The sequence below is a fragment of the Vombatus ursinus genome, unplaced genomic scaffold, assembly GCF_900497805.2.
Source record: "Vombatus ursinus unplaced genomic scaffold, bare-nosed wombat genome assembly UNPS02005659.1, whole genome shotgun sequence".
NCBI classification, from domain to species: domain Eukaryota; kingdom Metazoa; phylum Chordata; class Mammalia; order Diprotodontia; family Vombatidae; genus Vombatus; species Vombatus ursinus.
In genome coordinates this window covers 18595969-18615303 of record NW_020945437.1, presented here as the reverse complement: position 1 = coordinate 18615303, position 19335 = coordinate 18595969, and the positions used below count along the sequence as shown (strand labels likewise).

General features: G+C 40.0%; 1 protein-coding gene across 2 annotated transcripts in view; it reads right to left on the bottom strand.

Moving 5' to 3' along the window:
• The window catches only part of INTS4 (integrator complex subunit 4), an 85305-nt gene that overhangs the window by 31721 nt on the left and 34249 nt on the right, over positions 1-19335 (bottom strand). For both annotated transcript variants that reach the window (XM_027848170.1, XM_027848171.1), the window contains exons 11-15: positions 18068-18273; positions 14134-14276; positions 10266-10381; positions 8339-8472; positions 6830-6987 (exon numbers count right to left, since the gene is read on the bottom strand). In XM_027848170.1, the coding sequence (XP_027703971.1) occupies positions 6830-6987; positions 8339-8472; positions 10266-10381; positions 14134-14276; positions 18068-18273 (757 nt within the window). The remainder of the gene's footprint in view (positions 1-6829; positions 6988-8338; positions 8473-10265; positions 10382-14133; positions 14277-18067; positions 18274-19335) is intronic.

Here is a 19335-nt window from a genome sequence, read left to right as displayed (position 1 = left end):
TCTCCCTCTCTTTTGTGAGGCAATCAGGGTTAAGTGACTTGCCCAGGGTGACACAGCTAGTAAATGTCAAGTGTCTGAGGCAGAATTTGATCTCAGGTCCTCCTGATTCCAGAGCCTGTGCTCTATCCACAGTACCACCTAGCTGCCCCCACCACAGTCTCTTAAACAGTCCTTCCTTTCTGCAGTCTATCTCCTTTCCAATCCATTCCTTCAGAACACTGGCCAAGTAGTTTTTTAATGGACTGCTCCGCTCATGTCACTCCTATATAATAATTTATAGAATGCTTTTTGGTTTGCAAAGCCCTTTACAAATATTACCTCATTTGATCCTCACAACCACCTTAAGATGCATGTGCTATCATTGTCGCCATTTTATAACCTCAATTCTGAGGACATGGAAGCAGAATGACTTGCCCAAGATCACACAGCTAATAAATATTGGAGGCCAGATTTGAACTTGGGTCTTCCTGTCCCTAGGACCAGAGCTCTATCCACAATGCCACCTAGCTGCTTCTATGTTAAAAAATCTTCAGTCTTGCTCTCAATTGCCTACTGAGAAAAGCATAAACCGCAGGCTGTGGTATTCAAGTCCCTCTACAACCTTGCTCCAATACACCTTTCCGGTCTTGCCTCATACTATTTTCTTTCACATACTCCTATTTTCATCCTGCCCTCTCCTGTCTCTGTGTCTTTGTTCATCCAATTCCTATATGAAACGGACTATGCGGCCTCAGACCCCTCTCCCTTCGAGGACTACCTAGGTGTCACCTCCCACATAAAAGCCTCCTGACCATTACCCTCAGGTGGAGGTGATCTGTTGCTCCTCACAGCACTTTGGCTGGACCTTACCTTCGCACTTAGCTCACTCTCCCTTTTATCATATTTATATACATGTCTTTCTCTCTGCACTGATCTTGACAAAGTCTCTCACTCATTTACTAGTTATCTATATATCTATTGTTATATGTTTTATTCATATTACTTTTGCTACTGTAAAAGGTGTGACAATTTATTGCCCTAATGCTACCTCTGATGGTGAATACCAGACTGCCAAAGCTGAAGCTCTGACCACAATTCCCTCCCATCCACTTCCATGCCAGGTTCATCCTTTCAGCATCTCTATCCCCCTTTCTAACCTTTCGTCATGCCCTCGAGAACTTCTGTTCTATTAGTAACAAACTGACCTTCATATTAGACCCACGGGCTTCTTCTGGAAATGACTTCATACATATATTTTGTATTTGTACATGTAACTATTGTTTCCTCCCTATCCTCAACAGAAGGAAAACTCCTTGAGGGCAAAGACTGTTTTATTCTGTCTTTGTAGCCCTAACAAGCAACACAATGGCTGGAACACAGAAGGTGCTTAATAAATGTTTGCTGAAATGAACAGCCTGCCAGTATCTAAGGTCCATGGGAGTAGGGACCATCTGTTACCTAAACATTTTATCCTCTTTGGCACCCAGAACAGTGCTCTGAATATAGCAGGCACTTAACATGTTCATCAAGGGAAATTAAGCTGGCCTATGGAATTGCTTCGGTTCTCTCTAGCTCTGAGGTTCTAGAATTCTCAGGGATCCTATAAAAGGGGTACAGTAACACATACTCTAATAACAGGCACATTTTCATTACACGTATCTATTACTCTGGAATACAGACAACTTATTTCAAGAAGCCTAAATTTTCATCATTAAAACTTATGACCTCTGATAAAGAGCAACTTGGAGTGATACAGAGAATTATAGTTTACAAAGGGTTTACAACAATCCTGTGAGGCAGGCAGAGTCAACATTACCTTCCCTATTTTAGAGGAGAAAGCTTAAGTAACCTGTTAGGTATCATATACAGCTGCTAGCAGAGATGGGACGTAAACTCAGGTTTTCTAATTCCTGGTTTTACAACTGTACTGTGCTACTGCAGTCATTGTAGGGGGCACACTGAGGTAGGTATAAGCCAAATTTCCAAACCAAGGAATTATGTGCTCATTCACTAAGGTCAGGCCTCGTATCAGGGTCTAGCTTACAATACATAGCTGCTGCTACCAAAATGGAAGGAGATGGTATACATAAGAATACATCATTAGGTTTAGCTTAATTAGGGTTTTTCACAAAAGAATTGTGGAACCTCATCTAGATCTCTCTTACAAACTTATCACACTGTACTCTGTTCTGGTTATTTGGGTCCTTGTCACATCCTCAAAGACATAAGGAAGATTCTAAGCCCCTTGAAAGTAGGAGCTGGCTTGTCTTGGTATCTCCCTGGCATCTAGTACTCGGCTCTCTAATACTAGGAAATGCTCATTGGGTGTTGGTTAAAAGTGAATTTTTTCAGACCTGCTATCTTCACAGAGAAGGTGATGCAAAGGCATACGATGCACGTGCAGAAGCTGTAAGACACAACCAATGAAGAACTCCAAAGAACAAGAATAGCAGATGCTATCAAGGAACTATATGTGGGCAGAAAGAGAAAATACTCTGGACAAATGAGAGTGATGGATGAGAGGTGAGCAATGTCAGGAACAAGCAGGAGAAAACTCCATGCCACTGGGCGGACACTGCTGTGACAAACTTTTAGGAGTTCGTGGATGACAATGCACAGGACAGCAGGCAGGGATAAGGCGCAATCTGCAAAGGAATTTCCAAATCGATGAGAACACATATCCATTCGATTATTTTATTTTCTTTAGATCAAAATCACAGAATCTTTAAGATCGAAGGGAATTTTAACATTATCTATTCCAAAATCCCAACCACTCAGTAATGCCTCTTACAGCATTTCTGAGAGACAGTCGTCTAGAAACCAACTGAATAGTTACCCGGAGCTCTCGATCTCGGATAAAAGAGAAATATCCAGTGTTGGATAGTTCCTAGTAATGAGGAGATTCTTTCTTATGTTAAGCCAAAATCTACTCCCCTGTAGCTTCCACCTCTTTGTTAGAGTTCTGATTTCTGAAAAATCACAGATCATGTCTGTGCTATCTTCCATGAAACAGTCCAGATATTAGTAGGCAGCTTTATCACCCTCTAGTCTCTTCTCTGGGCTAAACCTGTGCAGAATTCCTGGTCTGAAGTGGTTTCCTGAATTCATACTATCTCAGTCACTCTTAAGTTTGCCACTTCCTGGCAATCTTTAAACCGTGCTGTCCACAGGCCTGCTTCCTCCTTCTGTCCTCCTCCTAGCAGATCTCCCTCCCCTGGGATGAAGTTCTGAATGGTGAGCTTCCACTTGGTTGTGGGCCCATCATCTCCCTTCCTAGCTACCTTCAAGGGAGGCTGCCACATGCACACCATGTGCCAAACCCTCCCTCCTAACCTCTGCTTTGCCACTCCTGCTCCCCTATATTTGCTCTTCCCCTTTTAGAAGGTGAACTTCCTCGAAGGAAGGAACTGTCTTGCTTGCTTCTTTAATTATCTGTAGCACTCAGCACCTGATATGTCGTAAATGCTTACTAAATGTTTTTCACATTATAATGCTTTGCCTACAGCTGAACCCAGTACTGCAGAAGGTATCTGACCAATGTGGTGTATGGCGGGGCTCTGGCATTTACTGACTGTGGGAGTCTGGGAAAAGCATCCAACTGCTCTGAGCCTCAGCTCGTGTGGCCAATAAATGGCGATAATACAAACCCTCACTACCTTCAAAGGAGTTGTGAAGGAGGGGCTTTGTAAATCTTAGAGCAATATTGAAATGCCAGTCGATGCATTTTGTGATCTCAGCATGAGACTTCACGCAGCCTACAAGTACAGTAAGTGCTGTCTCTTTTTAAGTACCCATCACCTACATTCGTTCTGCCCTCACTCCAGGTCTGGATCTAGACGCTCATGGGTGTTTCAGAAAGCGCTTGACTAGTAAGGGTCATTGAGCCAGTATGTGTCAAAGGGGAGGTTTGAACCCAGGTCTTCTCCATCCACAGACCATGTCATGCTGCCTCTCCCTCAGAGGATGAACAGAAGGATCATCTTTATTCCAGTAGGGCTGAGAAAATGGACACCGCAAGCTGTGTTTTCACTGAACCTAAGGAAGCTCCTCTTTCCTCTATTGTTCCTAAAATTTTCTTGTAATCGCTACCCATTCTCTCCTTCCTTTGCCAGGGTCCCTCTCCTGTATCTGGTACAATGGACTACACAGAGCAAAAGGGTTTAAATAAATACTCCTTTTGTGAAAGTTGTATTCCAACGCCTTCAGGTAGAAGCATTTTTCAAGGCAATTCAGAAGCAGTTCAGACAACAAAAACAAATGAAAGCCACAAAAAGGTTAAGATCAAAGTCTCAAAACCTTTTATATTCCTCTTGCCCCAAAGGCCCACAGCTAGGTCCCATATCAATCCACCTAGGGGTAATGCTAACCCCCATGGCCCCAGATTTCCACCACAACTTTCAAATAGCCACAGTCCAGGCTGGTTTTGTGGAAGCCAGGGAAGTTAGTTCACATCTTTCAAGTTCCTGGCCCATACCATGTTGTGCAGCAGGAGGAAAGCTATTTAGCTCTACCTGTAAGCATCTGCTCCTGCTCTGACTCCAATACTCTTTACCCCTCCCTCAGCTTACTGAATTCATCCCCCTCACTCAAAAAGCTACCCACTTCAGGAAGCCTTTTTGACCCTCTTCCCACCCTTACAGCTCACAAAGTATCCTGTCTACATCTCTTTTATGTAGTCCCACAGTATCTTACAGATGTCATACTCTCCAATTAGACTATAAACTTCATCAAGAGCAGTGAGTTTTACCTAAACTTCGGTATCCTCCAGTCCTCTACACAGGCACTGAATAAATGTCTGTTGAATTGTTGCTGAAATGGTAGAAGACAGGGAATAATGGAGAGATTTTTGCTGTTATTAGTTTACTAAAATGTTTTTTACTGAAAATAAGTCTTAACATGTTCATATGTTTTATAAGTTTTACTTACAGTAAAAACTATGAAAAAGAAAGCTAACTGAAAGGGTCAGATTAAATGGTCTCAGAGCTGATATTCAGTTAGACATTGTGCTTTATATCTAGAATTTTTGTAGTTTTCTGGGGGCCTATTACAACATCTGGCACAGTGTTTAATAAATGTTAAATGAATGAATTTCTAAGAATTTCTTCTACTCTCTCAATTTTTAATTCTATAATTCTTCATATGAGTATTATCTCCAATCTCATACTTTCCGGCAAAGGAAGGTTAAGAATTGAACCGTATACTTCTTTGTATCCCCTCACACAGGGGCTTGGATATAACAGGAACAGCAGAAATATCTGATTAACTGTGAATCAAGAAAAGTTAAAAAAAAAAAAAAAGGAACAAACAATTATCAAATTTTAAATCCCATCACATTAACAAAATAATGGCTGGCACCAGGAATCCTTGAGGGCAAGAGAAGTGATCCCCCTAAACCACAAGTAAAAAATGGTAGGTACTGTTTTACTGTCCATTAAAATCAAAATTCGACATAAGCTGTGAAATTTTGATAACCAGACTTGTCTTTTGAACGTCATTTTAAAAAATTTCTATTCCTTTCATTTTCACTTAAATTCCCTTTACAAGGAGTCAAACCACAAAGAACTTCTCTCTAACAGATTCTATGTCTTCAGTCTTCACTAACCATCAATCAGGCCAAGATCTGATAAGGGGGAAAAAGGCAAGGAACTTAAAAAAAAAAAAGTCTCACACTTAGATCATAAGAACAAAACAATTAGCCTAATAAATTCATTCGCTCAAACAAAATACTTATTAAGTGTCTACTACACACATGATATGGTCCTTTTTTAAAAAACTGATTTTATAGGTTCTTATCCTCTAAAAGCTTTTAATCTAGTAGGGAAAATAAGACAGGAGGGAGTAAAGAAGACAGGGAGGAAGAGGAGAAAAACGGGTAACAAGTCTTCTCAATCCTTATTTGTACTACTTACCTCCCAGGACTGTTGAAACAAAAATACTCTGTATACTATAAATAACATCAAGATTATCAATATTATTAAGAATAAACTATGCTATTTTAGTTAAAATATAATCAACTCTAAGAATGAAATCTTTCATCTGAAAGAAGTTTACAAAACATAAAAACCTAAACTAGAACATGCATAGAAAGATACCTAAGTGTCTCTGCCAGGCTGGCTATGCCTACCCTAAGCAAAAAGGATACAGGCAGAAGTAAGGGAGAAGAAGGACAAATGTTGGGGGGAAGAGAAAAAGGAAGGAGGAGAGGGAACAAGAGAGAAAAAGAGACAAAGAGAGAAAGGGAGAAAGAGAAGGGAGAGGAAAAAAAGGGGCAGAGAGAGAAGGGAAAAGGGGGGGATATATAGAAGAAATGGAAACAGACAGCCAAATAAGGTGCCATGGGGTAGCTAGGTGGTGCAGTGGATAGAGCACTGGCCCTGAAGTCAGGGCCTCAAACCAATCACTTGACATTTACTAGCTGTGTGACTGGGCAAGTCACTTTACCCCAATTGCCTAAAGAGGAGAAAAAAAAAAAAAAGAACAAATGATGTGCCAATAGAGCTCAGGGAGGCAGGAGATCACTTTTGGTTTGGGGGGGGAAATCAGGAAGTCTTCATAAAGGACATGCCATTTGAATTGGACTTTGAAAGCTTAGAAGAATTTAAACAAAGATTTCTAGAAACGAAGTGGCAAAGGAAGGAGAGTTTTTAAGGTACAGGTAACAGTGAGAATGAAAGCATAGGGTTAAGAAAGTACAAGACAGGGTTGGCAAAAATGGTGACTAGTCTAGTTTGGCTGGATTGCACAGTAAATAAAAACAAGACACTGAAACAATCCAGTTAGAAAGCTCATAAGTATTACTACGTTAAAGGAATGAGTCCTTGGAAAGGAATTTCCAAGAAGATCACCTTACCGGATTGTAAACTGAAGCAGCTCCTGAGTGCCCTGAGGATCAAGGTGCTGAAGATTATATACCCTTTCTAGGCTTTGCTGTAGAAACTGTTGGGAAGGGTCTTCATGTGGTGTGATGCTTGGGGAAACAGGTGATGACAGTAGTTTTCTACCTGGTAACTAAGCAAACAAACATAATGGAGTGATGCCACTATCCATATAATAGTGGATTAAGCTAGAAAAGACCTCAGAGATCATCTAAGAGTTCAAATTTCTCATTCTACAGGTAATAAACCTGGTTCAGAGAGGTGAATTTACCTGCCAAAGGTTAAGAGATAGCAAACAGCAGAGCTAGGATTCAAAACCAGGTCTGAGTCCAAATCTGGTCTTCATTCACTATATGCTATCGCTTCTGTGTAGTTCTGGGAACCATTCTCTTTTACCAACTAAATCAGGGGAAGGGCAAAGTGAAAAGAGGCCAGATTCTAGTCTGCTCTTTAAAGAAATGCCCTGAAAATTATGATCACCTATTCCCACAGTAACTGACTTGTGCTTTATAAAAAGGACTGATACAGAAATGGATTACAAGTTCGGTAGTGACTCACATCAACAGCCCTTCCATGTCTTAGGAGATAGCTTAATGAGTTGTTGCCTAAAAAAAAAAAAATCACCTTGTGATCAGGCTTCTCTGAATTTAGCTCATTTGGTCTTTGGATAACACAGTCCATCACTAGGCTCTGCTTCAAGCTTTTCCAGCTTGGTAAGACCAGCGAGAGCTTGTGATTTCTGGCTGAACCTCTGAGACCCAAGGGTCACCTCCATAACACAAGGAAGCAGACGAGAGATTTAGGGAGACTCGCACTTAATATTACTATGATGTTTATTAAAAATAAAAATATGTCCCAAGAGGCAGCATGATTGTGGTGGAAAGCTGGCCTTGGAGTCAGGAAGACCTAGGCCCATGCCCTGCCTTGGACAGGCCACAGGACCCTGGGCAAGTGATTCACTTCACCTCCCAGGGCCCCAAACAGCTCTCTACGATAACAATTGCAGAAGAGCTGCTGATCTGCTTTGGTAGAAGAAGTCTGGGTCCTGGGAGCTCAAACAATAATGAAACCAATTTCATGCGGACAAAGTTATTCCTAATCACCATCATATTTTCATATGTCCATTCCTTCTCCCTATCATCATCATTTTACATTTTGTTTTATTTTTTCACTTTATCTGAGTGATTTACTCCTAACTTTGAGTCTGAAACAAGATACAAAGAATAGTGTCAGATGAGGACAATCAGAAGTCTTTGCTGTAATAAGCCATGATGTAATTCAGAGCCTAAAATACCATCAATACACACAGACCTCTTACTCACCCTCCATAATATCAAATAAAGAACAGTGTAGCAAAAGGAAAGTATTTTTTCTTTAAAAATAAACTGGCTTTCATCTGAGACTAAGTATGATTTTGCTTTTTCCTATTTCCTTAAAAGGCAACCAAAGAACCCAAAATTGACCCAAGGAGATTTTTAGCATACTCTCAAAGCAGGAACAAGGTGAGAAAGACTGTCACGGAGGTAAGCATAGTGTCTGAAGGTATGATCTGAGAACAGAGCAGGCATGGTGGGGCAGGTTTCGGCGGCATTGAAGATAAGAACCAACACAGCAATATCTGACATAGTCAGGTAGTTAAGTAAAAATCCTTCAACGTCATAAAGGAAAAGTGAAGACAAGTTTGGCAGGCATCTATCAAAAGGGCGTAGTAAAAACCTGACTTACATAATCTTTGAAAGAAACACTCCCCGTTAATTATCAAATAAGCACATTTTAAAATTATATCGGGGCTACAGATTTCTTAGTTCTTGATTGTATCATGCAAAGTAAATTAAACTACCATCAAAGTAATATTATTAGCAGTGACAACTGCCATCAGATCTCAGATACATATCTAGAAGGGCCCGTCAGACCAAGTCATCCCGCCCTCTCATTTTGAAGGTTAAGGAAACTGAGGCTTACTGCAATACTGCTTGAAGGCTTTAAAAAGTTCTTTCTTCAAAACAATCCCATGAGAGAGGGAATGCACGGAGTACTATCCTCATTTTCTAGATGAGGAAGCCAAGATTCAAAGAAGTTAAACAACTTGCCAAAAATTACACAGTTGGTTAAGTGGAAGAACCCCACCTGAGCCAGGTCCTCCATCTCTAAATCCAGCGATCTCACCTCTCGCCACATCGTGCTGCATGCCAAGCACTATTACAAAAACCCTGTAGTTAGCATTACAGAACACTAAGACTGATGAGGACCTCAGAAGTCAGCTGATCTCTGCCTGAGAAGTCACCATCCAGCTTTTGTGTGAATACTCCCAGTCTTCCTTGATGGCAGTTTTACAAAGCTGAAGTTCTGGCACCCCCTGAAGGAAGGCCAAACTGTGGTTGTAGCCAAAGTACAGTTGAGTCCCAAATGGCCATTATGCTCATTATGATTACACCATTTAAAATTCCCTGAGCTATACAAATACAGTAAGAGGGCAGTCAGTTCTGGTGTTTCAAATCCACCTTGATGCTAAGGTTTAATGTCTTCTTTCTACACATGAAGAAACTGAGGCCGTGTTAAGTGAAGTGACTAGCTAGGGTCACACAGGTACTAAGCAGCAGAATCAGGATGGTGGTGGGTCCAGGGCCTATGAAGCCTGTTAGAATTTTTCTGCACTCTTCACTCTTCTCATAAATATATCCTTGTAGCTAAAAGGGAGACCAGATCAGATACAACGGATACATCAAGGCAAGCCGATTTCCAATGCTCTAATGATGGCATATTATTACTATAGCTCTTGTTTAACATGCGAGTGGATGTTTGACTTAACCCTACTACCACACTCAATGAAGCGACATGGTAGAGGGGAAAAGACACTAAACTCATGTTGAGAGATCCAAGTTCACATCTCAGCTCTAATACTTACTAGGTACGTGACCATGGGCAAATCTCAAGCTCTCTGGATCCTTACTTTCCTCATCTGTAAAAAGGACTAATACTTGCACTATCTACTTCACAGAATTACAAGGAAATGGTAAAGCACAAGGGATGCTATCATTATTATTACTATTATTAAAAATAAATTATACTTTTTGTTAAACTACATAACCCCTAGGAATGAAGATGCTTTTGGGGTTTTTTTTTGGTGAGGCAATTGGGGTTAAGTGATTTGCCTAGGGTCACACAGCTAGTAAGTGTCAAGTGTTTGGTCTGAGGCTGGATTTGAACTCAGGTCCTCCTGACTTCAGGGCCAGTGCTCTATCCATTGTACTACCTAGTTACCCCCTAGGAATGAAGAGGAAAGACATTTTCTCATCTGAAGAAATAAAAAACAACCAAAACAAAAGACAAACTCTCTGATTTATGCGGCATGCAGAGATATGCAGGAATCCCTGCCAAGTCAGCAGTGCCTGCCATAAGCACAAAGGATACAGGCTGGGTCATCCATGTCAGGCTCAGCAGTATCAAAGAATGGATGTGTGCTCAGGAGGTCTGGGACGAGGGGAAGCACCAGCGTTGGATGTCGACCTCCCAGAAACTTCAAGCACCTGAAAAATACATGGATAATGGTCCACTATAATCAACAAATATTCATTAGGCACCTACAAGTAGGACTGAGAATTGTCCTAGGAATAACCGAGGCCACAAAGGATAAAACACTGTCCCTGTCTGTAAGAAGTCTGCAATTCAGTTATGGAGACAGACGGCAAGGTTGTCAGTTTTGAGATGGAAGGCACCTCAGGAATCAGTTAGTCCAACTTCTTCATTCTACTAATGAAGAAACCATTAAGTGACTTGCTCAGGGTCACACATGCAGTAAAAGAATCAACATTTGCAACCAAGTGTTGTGACTCCAAATCTAATACTTCTTGGTCCAAGTCAGGACTACATTCCATTCTATCCTCCCCAACCTTTAATTCTGGTTTGTCATAAAATGACCATGGCCTACAATGAGAGAAAAGATAATGGTAACACGAAGCAGCAAGTGCTAGATGAACAGTAGAGAATAGACTCCACAGGTATTCAGAGAAGGGAGAGATATCACTGTGCGTTGGACTAGTCATGAGACTTGGAACACCTGCAGGATAAATAAGAATCAAAAATACAGAGAGTAGTGGGGAATGGCACGGTCTAAAGCTTGGAGGGAGACAACTGAAGTCTATTCAATTAAGATGTAAAAACAAATTGTCACTTCTGGGTTCTTCATTCAGTGGCACTTGGGTCACACAGCAAGTGTCTGAGGCCAGATTTGAACTCAGGTCCTCCTGACTCCAGGGCTAGTGCTCTATCCACCATGACACCTAGCTGCCCCTATTTATCTATTTTTATTAATTTATTTTGATTTATCAACAATCACTTCCACAAGCTTTTGAGTTTTAAATTTTTCTCCCCCTCCCTCCCCAAGATGGCACGCAATCTGATATAGGCTATATATATACATTCCCATTAAATGTATTTTCACATTAGTGATGTTGTAAGGAAGAATTAGAACCAATAGGAGGAACCACAAGAAAGAAAAAAGAAAAAAAAATAGCAAATAGTATGCTTCGATCTGCATTCAAACTCCATAGTTCTTTCTTTGGATGTGGATGGCATTTTCCACCATGAGGCCTTTGGAGAGGTCTTAGATCCTTGCATTTCTGAGAAGGGCTAAGTCTATCAACATTAGTCATCTCACAACGAGGCTGTTACTGTGTATATTTTTAATGAATCTGCAATCGTTACCAGGGAACAACCTCTTTTACCCACTCTAGACTATCAGAGATGGAAGAGACTGCCCCTTCCAGAAGTCACTTAATTTAACCCTCACCTAAATTCAACCCTCACCTCATAGCTCATTTCTCCGATGGGTAACTCTATAAGGAAGTTCTTTCTTACAATAAGCCCAAAACTACCTTCTTGTAATTTATGTCTACTTAATCTACTTAATTCCTTTGGGGCCAAGCAGAATAAACCTAGTCCTCACCCTGCCAAATGACAACCCTTTAAATATTGTTGATCATGATTATATCCCATCTCAGGAGTTCCTTCAACTGATTGTCAAATGTCATTGTTTCAAGATTCTCTCCCAATTCTGGTTGCTCTCTAACCCATCAACACTGCTCATAAAATATGAAACTCAGAACTGACTGTCATATTCCAGATGTAGCTTATTTATCCTACATTTTATACAATATGCTTTTATTCATAAGAAAAGATGAAAATTAAATAGAAGAGTTATCAAAAGTATTCGTTGATGGCAGTATGCTTAAGAAATTTCAGTTTAATGGCTATCTTCACTGAAACAGACTCAGATCAAGTACCTACATAAGTTTTATTCTGTGCATGGGAGAAACAGGAATATAGGCAGAATAACCAGAAGCCAGATACCAAAATGTTACCCTAAAGTCACTGACTCATTTTCTCTTGGTATTTTTAGATTTCAACCTTTGAAACTTATATTTTATACAACACTCTTTTAATTTTTAGCACCAAATTTTTATTTAAAAAAAAAAAAGAAAAAAAATGAAGCCTTTGTGACCTTTTATAGAAACCTCATTTAAGTATTTAAGGAGGGAGACCATACATTTTATATCTAAAAGGATCTGAAACATGAAGTGCTAAAATTGTGAACCTCTGTCATGCCTGGTGGTAACAATACTCCAATCTGCCCTCTCCTTTCTACTCTTACCCTATCCTGAAGCCCTCATGATCTCTCACCTGGACTATAGTAACAGCCTCTTTGCTGGTCTCTGTGCCTCTAGTCTCTGTCCAATCTATCCTTCATTTAGCTGACAAAACAATCTTCCTAATGCCCACGGCACTGACCGTGTCATTTCTCTACTTACAAACCTTCACTAGCTCCCCACTGTACATAACAGAACATAAACTCCACAGTCGAACATGTTTAAGACCCTATGCAATCTGACTCCAACCTTACTTCAATTACTCCCCTTAACAACTTCTTATTGGAGACAAAAGAAGCTTCTTAACATCCACCATGCTGCCTTGTCCTGTTTTCTGGCCTGTGTGGGAATACTGGGAATTGAGTAAACCACCCTGACTCCATCTTGTGACTCAATTCTGGATCTAGCTCAATTTTCTTTCTATTTAATTATGAGTCTAGTCCAATTTCTGTCTTGTGAGAAAATGTCATTGTATTGTTTGAACCTAGCCCTGCATGGTTGGGAAACTGGACCACCTCTAACCTTAACTAAGAGACCCTTAACTAAGGACCTAGGTTATCCTGACCAGAAATCCAGTCAGATCCAAAGACTGATGTAAGGAATTTTCTCACAACTATACATCTCAAGTAATCTACACATCTTATCTAAAAATTGATCCCATACTGGACAATCAGTTACCGTTTCCTTGTTCCTTTGATTTAATACAGACACTTGGGGGAGTGACACCTCTTTTTCTGATTTCAGGGGCCTGCACCTGTCTATTCTCCCCCTTCCAACTTGGTATGTCCCTAATCTTTCTCCCAATTATAAATCAGATTATCTAATTTTGTATCCTGGTTTATATCCTGTTAATTGTTTTCTTTTAGTGCACAAAAGTCTGTCTCCCCCTGTATTGAGGGTCTAATGCCAAGCTGGAGGTCTGGTCTGACTGTGTTATACAATTGGCATGCACTGCTTACTAAATAAATATGCTCAGAAGCTCGAACCTTTGTTTCCTCGGTCACTTCAATCAATTCTCATGTCACACCTGTTACTTTTTGAAATGGATTCCATTCCATCGATGTCTGTTCAAATCATTCTCTTCCTTCAAGGACCAATTCAGATTACAGTTCTTTCATGAAGCCTTCCTTAATTCTCCCTAAGTAAATTGATCTGTCTTTTCTTGAATTTTTCATGACAAATTGTACAGACATCTCTTCTGTACCTAATTCATCTTACAGGTATGTGTACATGTATCTTCCTCCTCCTCCTGAACTTTGAGCTTTTTAAGGGCAGGGATTGTGTTTAATTTCATATTTGTATGACTGCTTACCATGTTACCCAGAGTAAGTTTAACTAATCTTAGAGTATATCAGTTTGGTCATCTGTAAAATTACTCTAATATTTGTAAACTAGGTCAAAAGGTTGTTGTGAAAAAGAGTGCTTTGTAAACCTTAAAAAGACATAGAAATGTAATATATTATTTGAAAGGAAAAATAGGGAAACACTGAAATATAATACCCATTACAGTTACATTCAGATTTTACATAAACAAGATTTGGTTGGAAAAGTGAACCCTCTACTTGGACCACTATGGTAAACTAGAGGTGATTTTATCTCAAGTGAACAAATCCAAAAAAGAAAAATGGACTTACTTCCATATAGATTCTCTGTCTGTTGGGTACTTAGCTAAATTCTTTAGGAGCTCAACCAGTGCAAGATGGATTCCTTCTTTGGTTGACACATTTGTATAACACAGTAGTTCATGAAGAGCCTCTCGAATATCTCGTGAGGAATCCTTTTTAAAAGATGAATGTAAATTTAAAGACACTCATGTTAAACCAGATGCCCACATAGTATTATAGGCTCATAAATTCCAAGCTGTATTCATGTCTATTTCTAGGCCAGAAAATAAGAGGATAGCTAACTTCTTAAAAGGCTAGGCAAAACCATCTCTCAGGTCCCTTCCAGCTTTAAATCTATGATCCTATAATCAATGAAGAGGGACCTCAAAAGTCATCTGGTCCAATTCACCATACCAGAAATGTGAAAGTTCCAACAATCACAAATATTCAGAGCTGGAAGTGGCCTGAAAGTTGTTTTTCTTTATATAATTTTGTTCATCATTTAAGATATTCTTCCAGTTTTGCTTATTAGACTCTGTATCAGTTCGCACGAGTCTACCCAAGTTTTTCTGAATTCTTCATACTTACCATTTTGTTTAGCACAATAATATTACGTTACATCCACATACTGTTATTCTCCAACCGATAGATAATCCCCTTTTGTTTCCAATTCTTTGGAACAACAAAAAATTTCCCTATAAATATTTTGCATATCTATATATCTATATATATATATCTATGTTTTGCATATCTATATATGCAAAATATTTATAGGGGAATTTTTTGTTGTCCTTTCCCCTTTGTTTCTGACATTGGTGCAACAGGGCATCTTTGATGTGTTGTATGTGTGTGTGTGTATATGTATATATGCATATATGCCTAGCAGAAACACTGGTAAAACCTTCTTATGTTACTTTAGAAGCCAATCTCCAAAGTTTTGACTAACAACATTTTACAAAGGCAGCACTTTGAAGTAGAAAAGGGTAGTATGCTTGACATAGACCTGGGTTCAAATGGCAGCTCTTTTCTTTTTACTAGCTGTGATCATGGACAAATCATTTAATAACTCACCCACCCCATCCCCAGTTTCCTCATCTGTAATATAGCAATAGTAATATTAATGATGTAGCAATACTTACAGTATCTACTTCACATAACTGCTATGAGGAAAATATTTTTTAAAACTTAAGAGTGTTATAAAAATGGGAGCTACTATCCTACAATGAATAAATGAAAACTTAATTAAAAAATAGTAATGTTCTTATATGAATGATGGTGGCTTAAAACTAACTATATCAGAACAACTCTGAAAGACTTAAGAAATCTGATAAATACAATGACTAACCATGATTCCAGAGGACTAGCAATGAAACATTCCACCTACCCACCTCCTGAAAGAGAGGTGATGGTCTCAGGACACTGAATGAGACCTATCTGTCTTCTCAGCCAATCAGGGAATTTGTTTTGCTTGATTATAACTATTTGTTACAAAGCTTTGTTTTTCTTTTCCAAGGAGGGAGGCAAGGAGATGTAGGAGAGAGAGAAGGCAGATTTTGATTAATTGAAAAAAATAAAAATTTAATTTAAAGAGAAAAAGAGACAGCAGAACAACAACAACAAAAAAAAAACAACTGTTACTGGGCATCTCTAAGGATTTTCCCATCTTCAACAGAAATAAATTTTCTCAAGGAAAAAATAAGCAAATAAAAGAAGCTCAAAAAATAAAAACCAAAACCAAAACAAGCCTCTTCTCAATCTCATCTTGTCCTCTGATATCTCCATTCATTTATGAAGGCTATTCCCTAAACCTGGAAGAAACTCCCTGCCCATCTGTGGCTCCTGAAATTCTCTTATTTCAATGACCAGGTGAGATGCCATCTCTTCCAGGAAGCCTTCTTGGGTTCCAACTCCATTCCCCGAGCAAGAAGCGAAACCTCTCCTTGATTTCCTCATTTCTCTAGCTGAAACCCTGCTGTGCATTTGTTGTTCATTTTTGCATCCCTGCAACTAAGTAAAGTGTCTTACACAAAGCTGATGTTTAAAAAATATTTCTTGAATTTAGCTGAATCAGTGTCATGCACTATCTAAACCATTACCCCACTCCTACCCCATCCCACTCCCAGGCCCAGCCCACTCCAAACTAGAAGGAAATGTATTTGGGAGGCAATGCAAAGCTGAATTCTCTAAGTGATGTTACGACTAAGATGATATTATGATTATTATAACTGAGACATTCTTTTCCTTTTTGCTTTTGGATCCTATTCAAGCTCAAGGGCAGTACTAGAGCTATTACAATCCATCATTTCTGTCTCTGGACTTAAATTACTGCAAAGATTTATAAGATCCAAATGACAGGCTGGGGTGAAGCCAATAAGATGAAATTTAACAGGGATCAATGTAAAATCTTACAATGGAATTCAAGAAATCAACTTTATACAAGTTTAAGATAGAAAAGACATAGCCAGACAGCAACCTGTTCGAAAAAAGAGGGTCTTTATGGACTGCAACCTAAATGACACCACAGTGTGAGCTCATGCATGAAGAGAAATGGGCGACGAGGAACAGGAAGCTCTCCTTGGACCTAATTATAACACGCCTGGTGGACTGTGTTCCCTCAAGACAATCAAGCAAAAAGGGTCTCGAGCTGAAGGATCCAGGCAGCAGCCTGGAAAGGCGCAGACTGGGGCACTGTGAGACTGGTCCTCAAGCGTCTGAAGGGCTATCACCCAGAGGAGATGTCAGGCTCACTCTGCTTGGCCTTACAGTGGCGGACTACAAGCAATGGTTCCAAGAGGCAGAGAAGCCGACTTAGGATCTGTGTGACGACCAACTCCTTAAGACCTCTCTCCACAAGGAGCCGGGGTGAGCGGCCCCCTCCCTGGAGGACACTTTTCAAGTACGTTGTTTTAGTGATTCCTGTCAGGGGAGGGACGGGCCCAGAAGGCCTTTGAGATTCTGGGATACCACCAGCATGTGTACACTCTCCAGAGCTGCAAACCACAGCCCCTCCACACTTCAGGAGCCAGTTTCATGGGTTCTTATAGTCAGAAAATTGTTGTCAACTTGTGACCAAATGACAGGGGACCACAGATCTTCTACGTTTCCACTGAAGCCCTCTGCAGCTTGGGATGGGCCTCGGTCCACAGCCAGCACTAGAGCAGATGCTCTTCCTCTCCGCTGGGTACAGGTCTCCTCAGGCAGTCAGTCTGGGGAAGCCCAGGGCTCCCTTCTCAGAATCGTGGTTTTTTTTTTTATTCTATTTTATTTACTTATTTACTTACTTATTTATCTGAGACAATTGGGGTTAAGTGACTTGTCCAGAATTACACAGCTAGTAAGTGTCAAATGTCTGGTCTGAGGCCAGATTTAAACTCAGGTCCTCCTGACTCCAGGGCCAGTGCTCTATCCACTGTGCCACCTAGCTGCCCCTTAGAATCATGTTTTTAAAAGACATAAAATAAAATGTATAGGGTTACAAAATAAACAAATTATAGTGAAATAAAGATGTGATTTTTTCCCCCTATCCAAGTTCATAGACCTCTTGAAGGAAGATCTGTGGACTTCAGTGCAAGAACCTTGCACTAGAGGAAGATTTTAGTGGAGATAAATGTTTTGTTAAAAAATAAAATAAGGAAAAAGGATTTGTTTATACCTCTTACTGTGCTTACATTTGAAATAAAGCTATTTGTAAACATGTCTTCTCTCTCCTACTAAACCACATATTCCCTGGAGAGCAACGATGGTATCTTATTTATTTCTGCCTCTTCTAAGATGCCTAGCATGGGACCTTGCACAGTCACAGGTACCATAACAATAAAGATTGGTTGGATTAATTAATAAATAGCTGAAAGATCCAAAGCCCCTACTTTGGAAGCCCAATACGACCAATGGAAGCAGAGTTACTGCTAGCTGAAGTCAAACCCTGAAGAGATGATAGAAGGCGTGGAGGGAGTGCCCTACTCACCTCTAAGACAGCCAGCACAGTATCGAGCTGATCCTCTCGGAGGGTAATGTTATTAGAGATCTTTCTCATAGTGTGTATTGACTGGAGGCGTACCTCTTCAATTTCATCATTGAACATATCTACTAAAAAATCAAGGCACTTCTCTGCAAAAGAGGGCGAAGACTGTGCCAGCATGCAAAGAGCCTCTACTGCGGCAATCCGGACCTCTGTGGAGAGAAAGGGAGAACCGCACCCTGAGTGATTCCATCTACGAGCCTCTCCAAGTCTCACTCACCAGTGCTCTGCCAAATAAGCACAAATGGCGCTGTGGGAAGAGCTCGAGATTTGTACAAACCCAGATGGGCTTCAACCCTGGCTCCACCACAAGCTTATGAGAAGCCTTGAGCAAGTCACCTGCCCTCTCTTTGCCAGTTTGCTGTCCTGTAAAATGGGAATATAAACACTTGCACTACTCACCTTACAGACCTGTTAGTGCTCTGTACACAGTAAAGTCTTTAAGAAATGTGACATGTGTGTCAATAGTACCTGTCTAATGTGCTCAAGGAGAAGATGGTCAAGAGCCTTTCCTATAAATCTGCAGTTTGGATCTTATGAGCAAAAATCTCAAATAATTAAAAGGCATTTTACAATCATAAAAACATGTTTAATAATTTTTTATCTAAATGATGCCAGTCCTGGAGTGTTGGGGTGAGAGATTCTGGGCTGCTGCTTAGCAGAGGGACCAGATTTTCAGAATAAAAACCTTATCAGGCCAAGTCCTTAAATACACAAGTTCCAAAATGAGGTCAGTAGAACCAGAACTGCATTCACATCGATTTTAATTCAGAAAAAGAGAAAACAAAGCCAAAGGCAGCAGAACTTTAGATGGACTTGAAAAAACACAGGATGAACCTATTTCTTGTTTGATGTATTTGATTTTACTTAAAGTTTTAAGGGTTTTACGCAAAATTTTATTCCTTATCTTTATGCTTGTTTATGCTATGTCTGTTGATAGCTGTTAATTTTAAGAACTTAGCCAAGGGTAAGTAGCTAATAAATGTTGGTGGAATCAAAAAAGGTTGAGGAAGCTGAGAACTCAGGAAGGTTAAGTGACTTACCAATGGTCACACAGCTAGGAAGCATCAGAGCTGGGATTCTAACCTATGTCTGCAGACTCAAAGTCCATTCTTTCTACTACAACACACAATTTTTTTTTAGCAATTCTTTCCACTGTCTAAAAGATAAAGTATTTTCTTGAATTCTGAGGCAAATAAATTGAATACAAGATA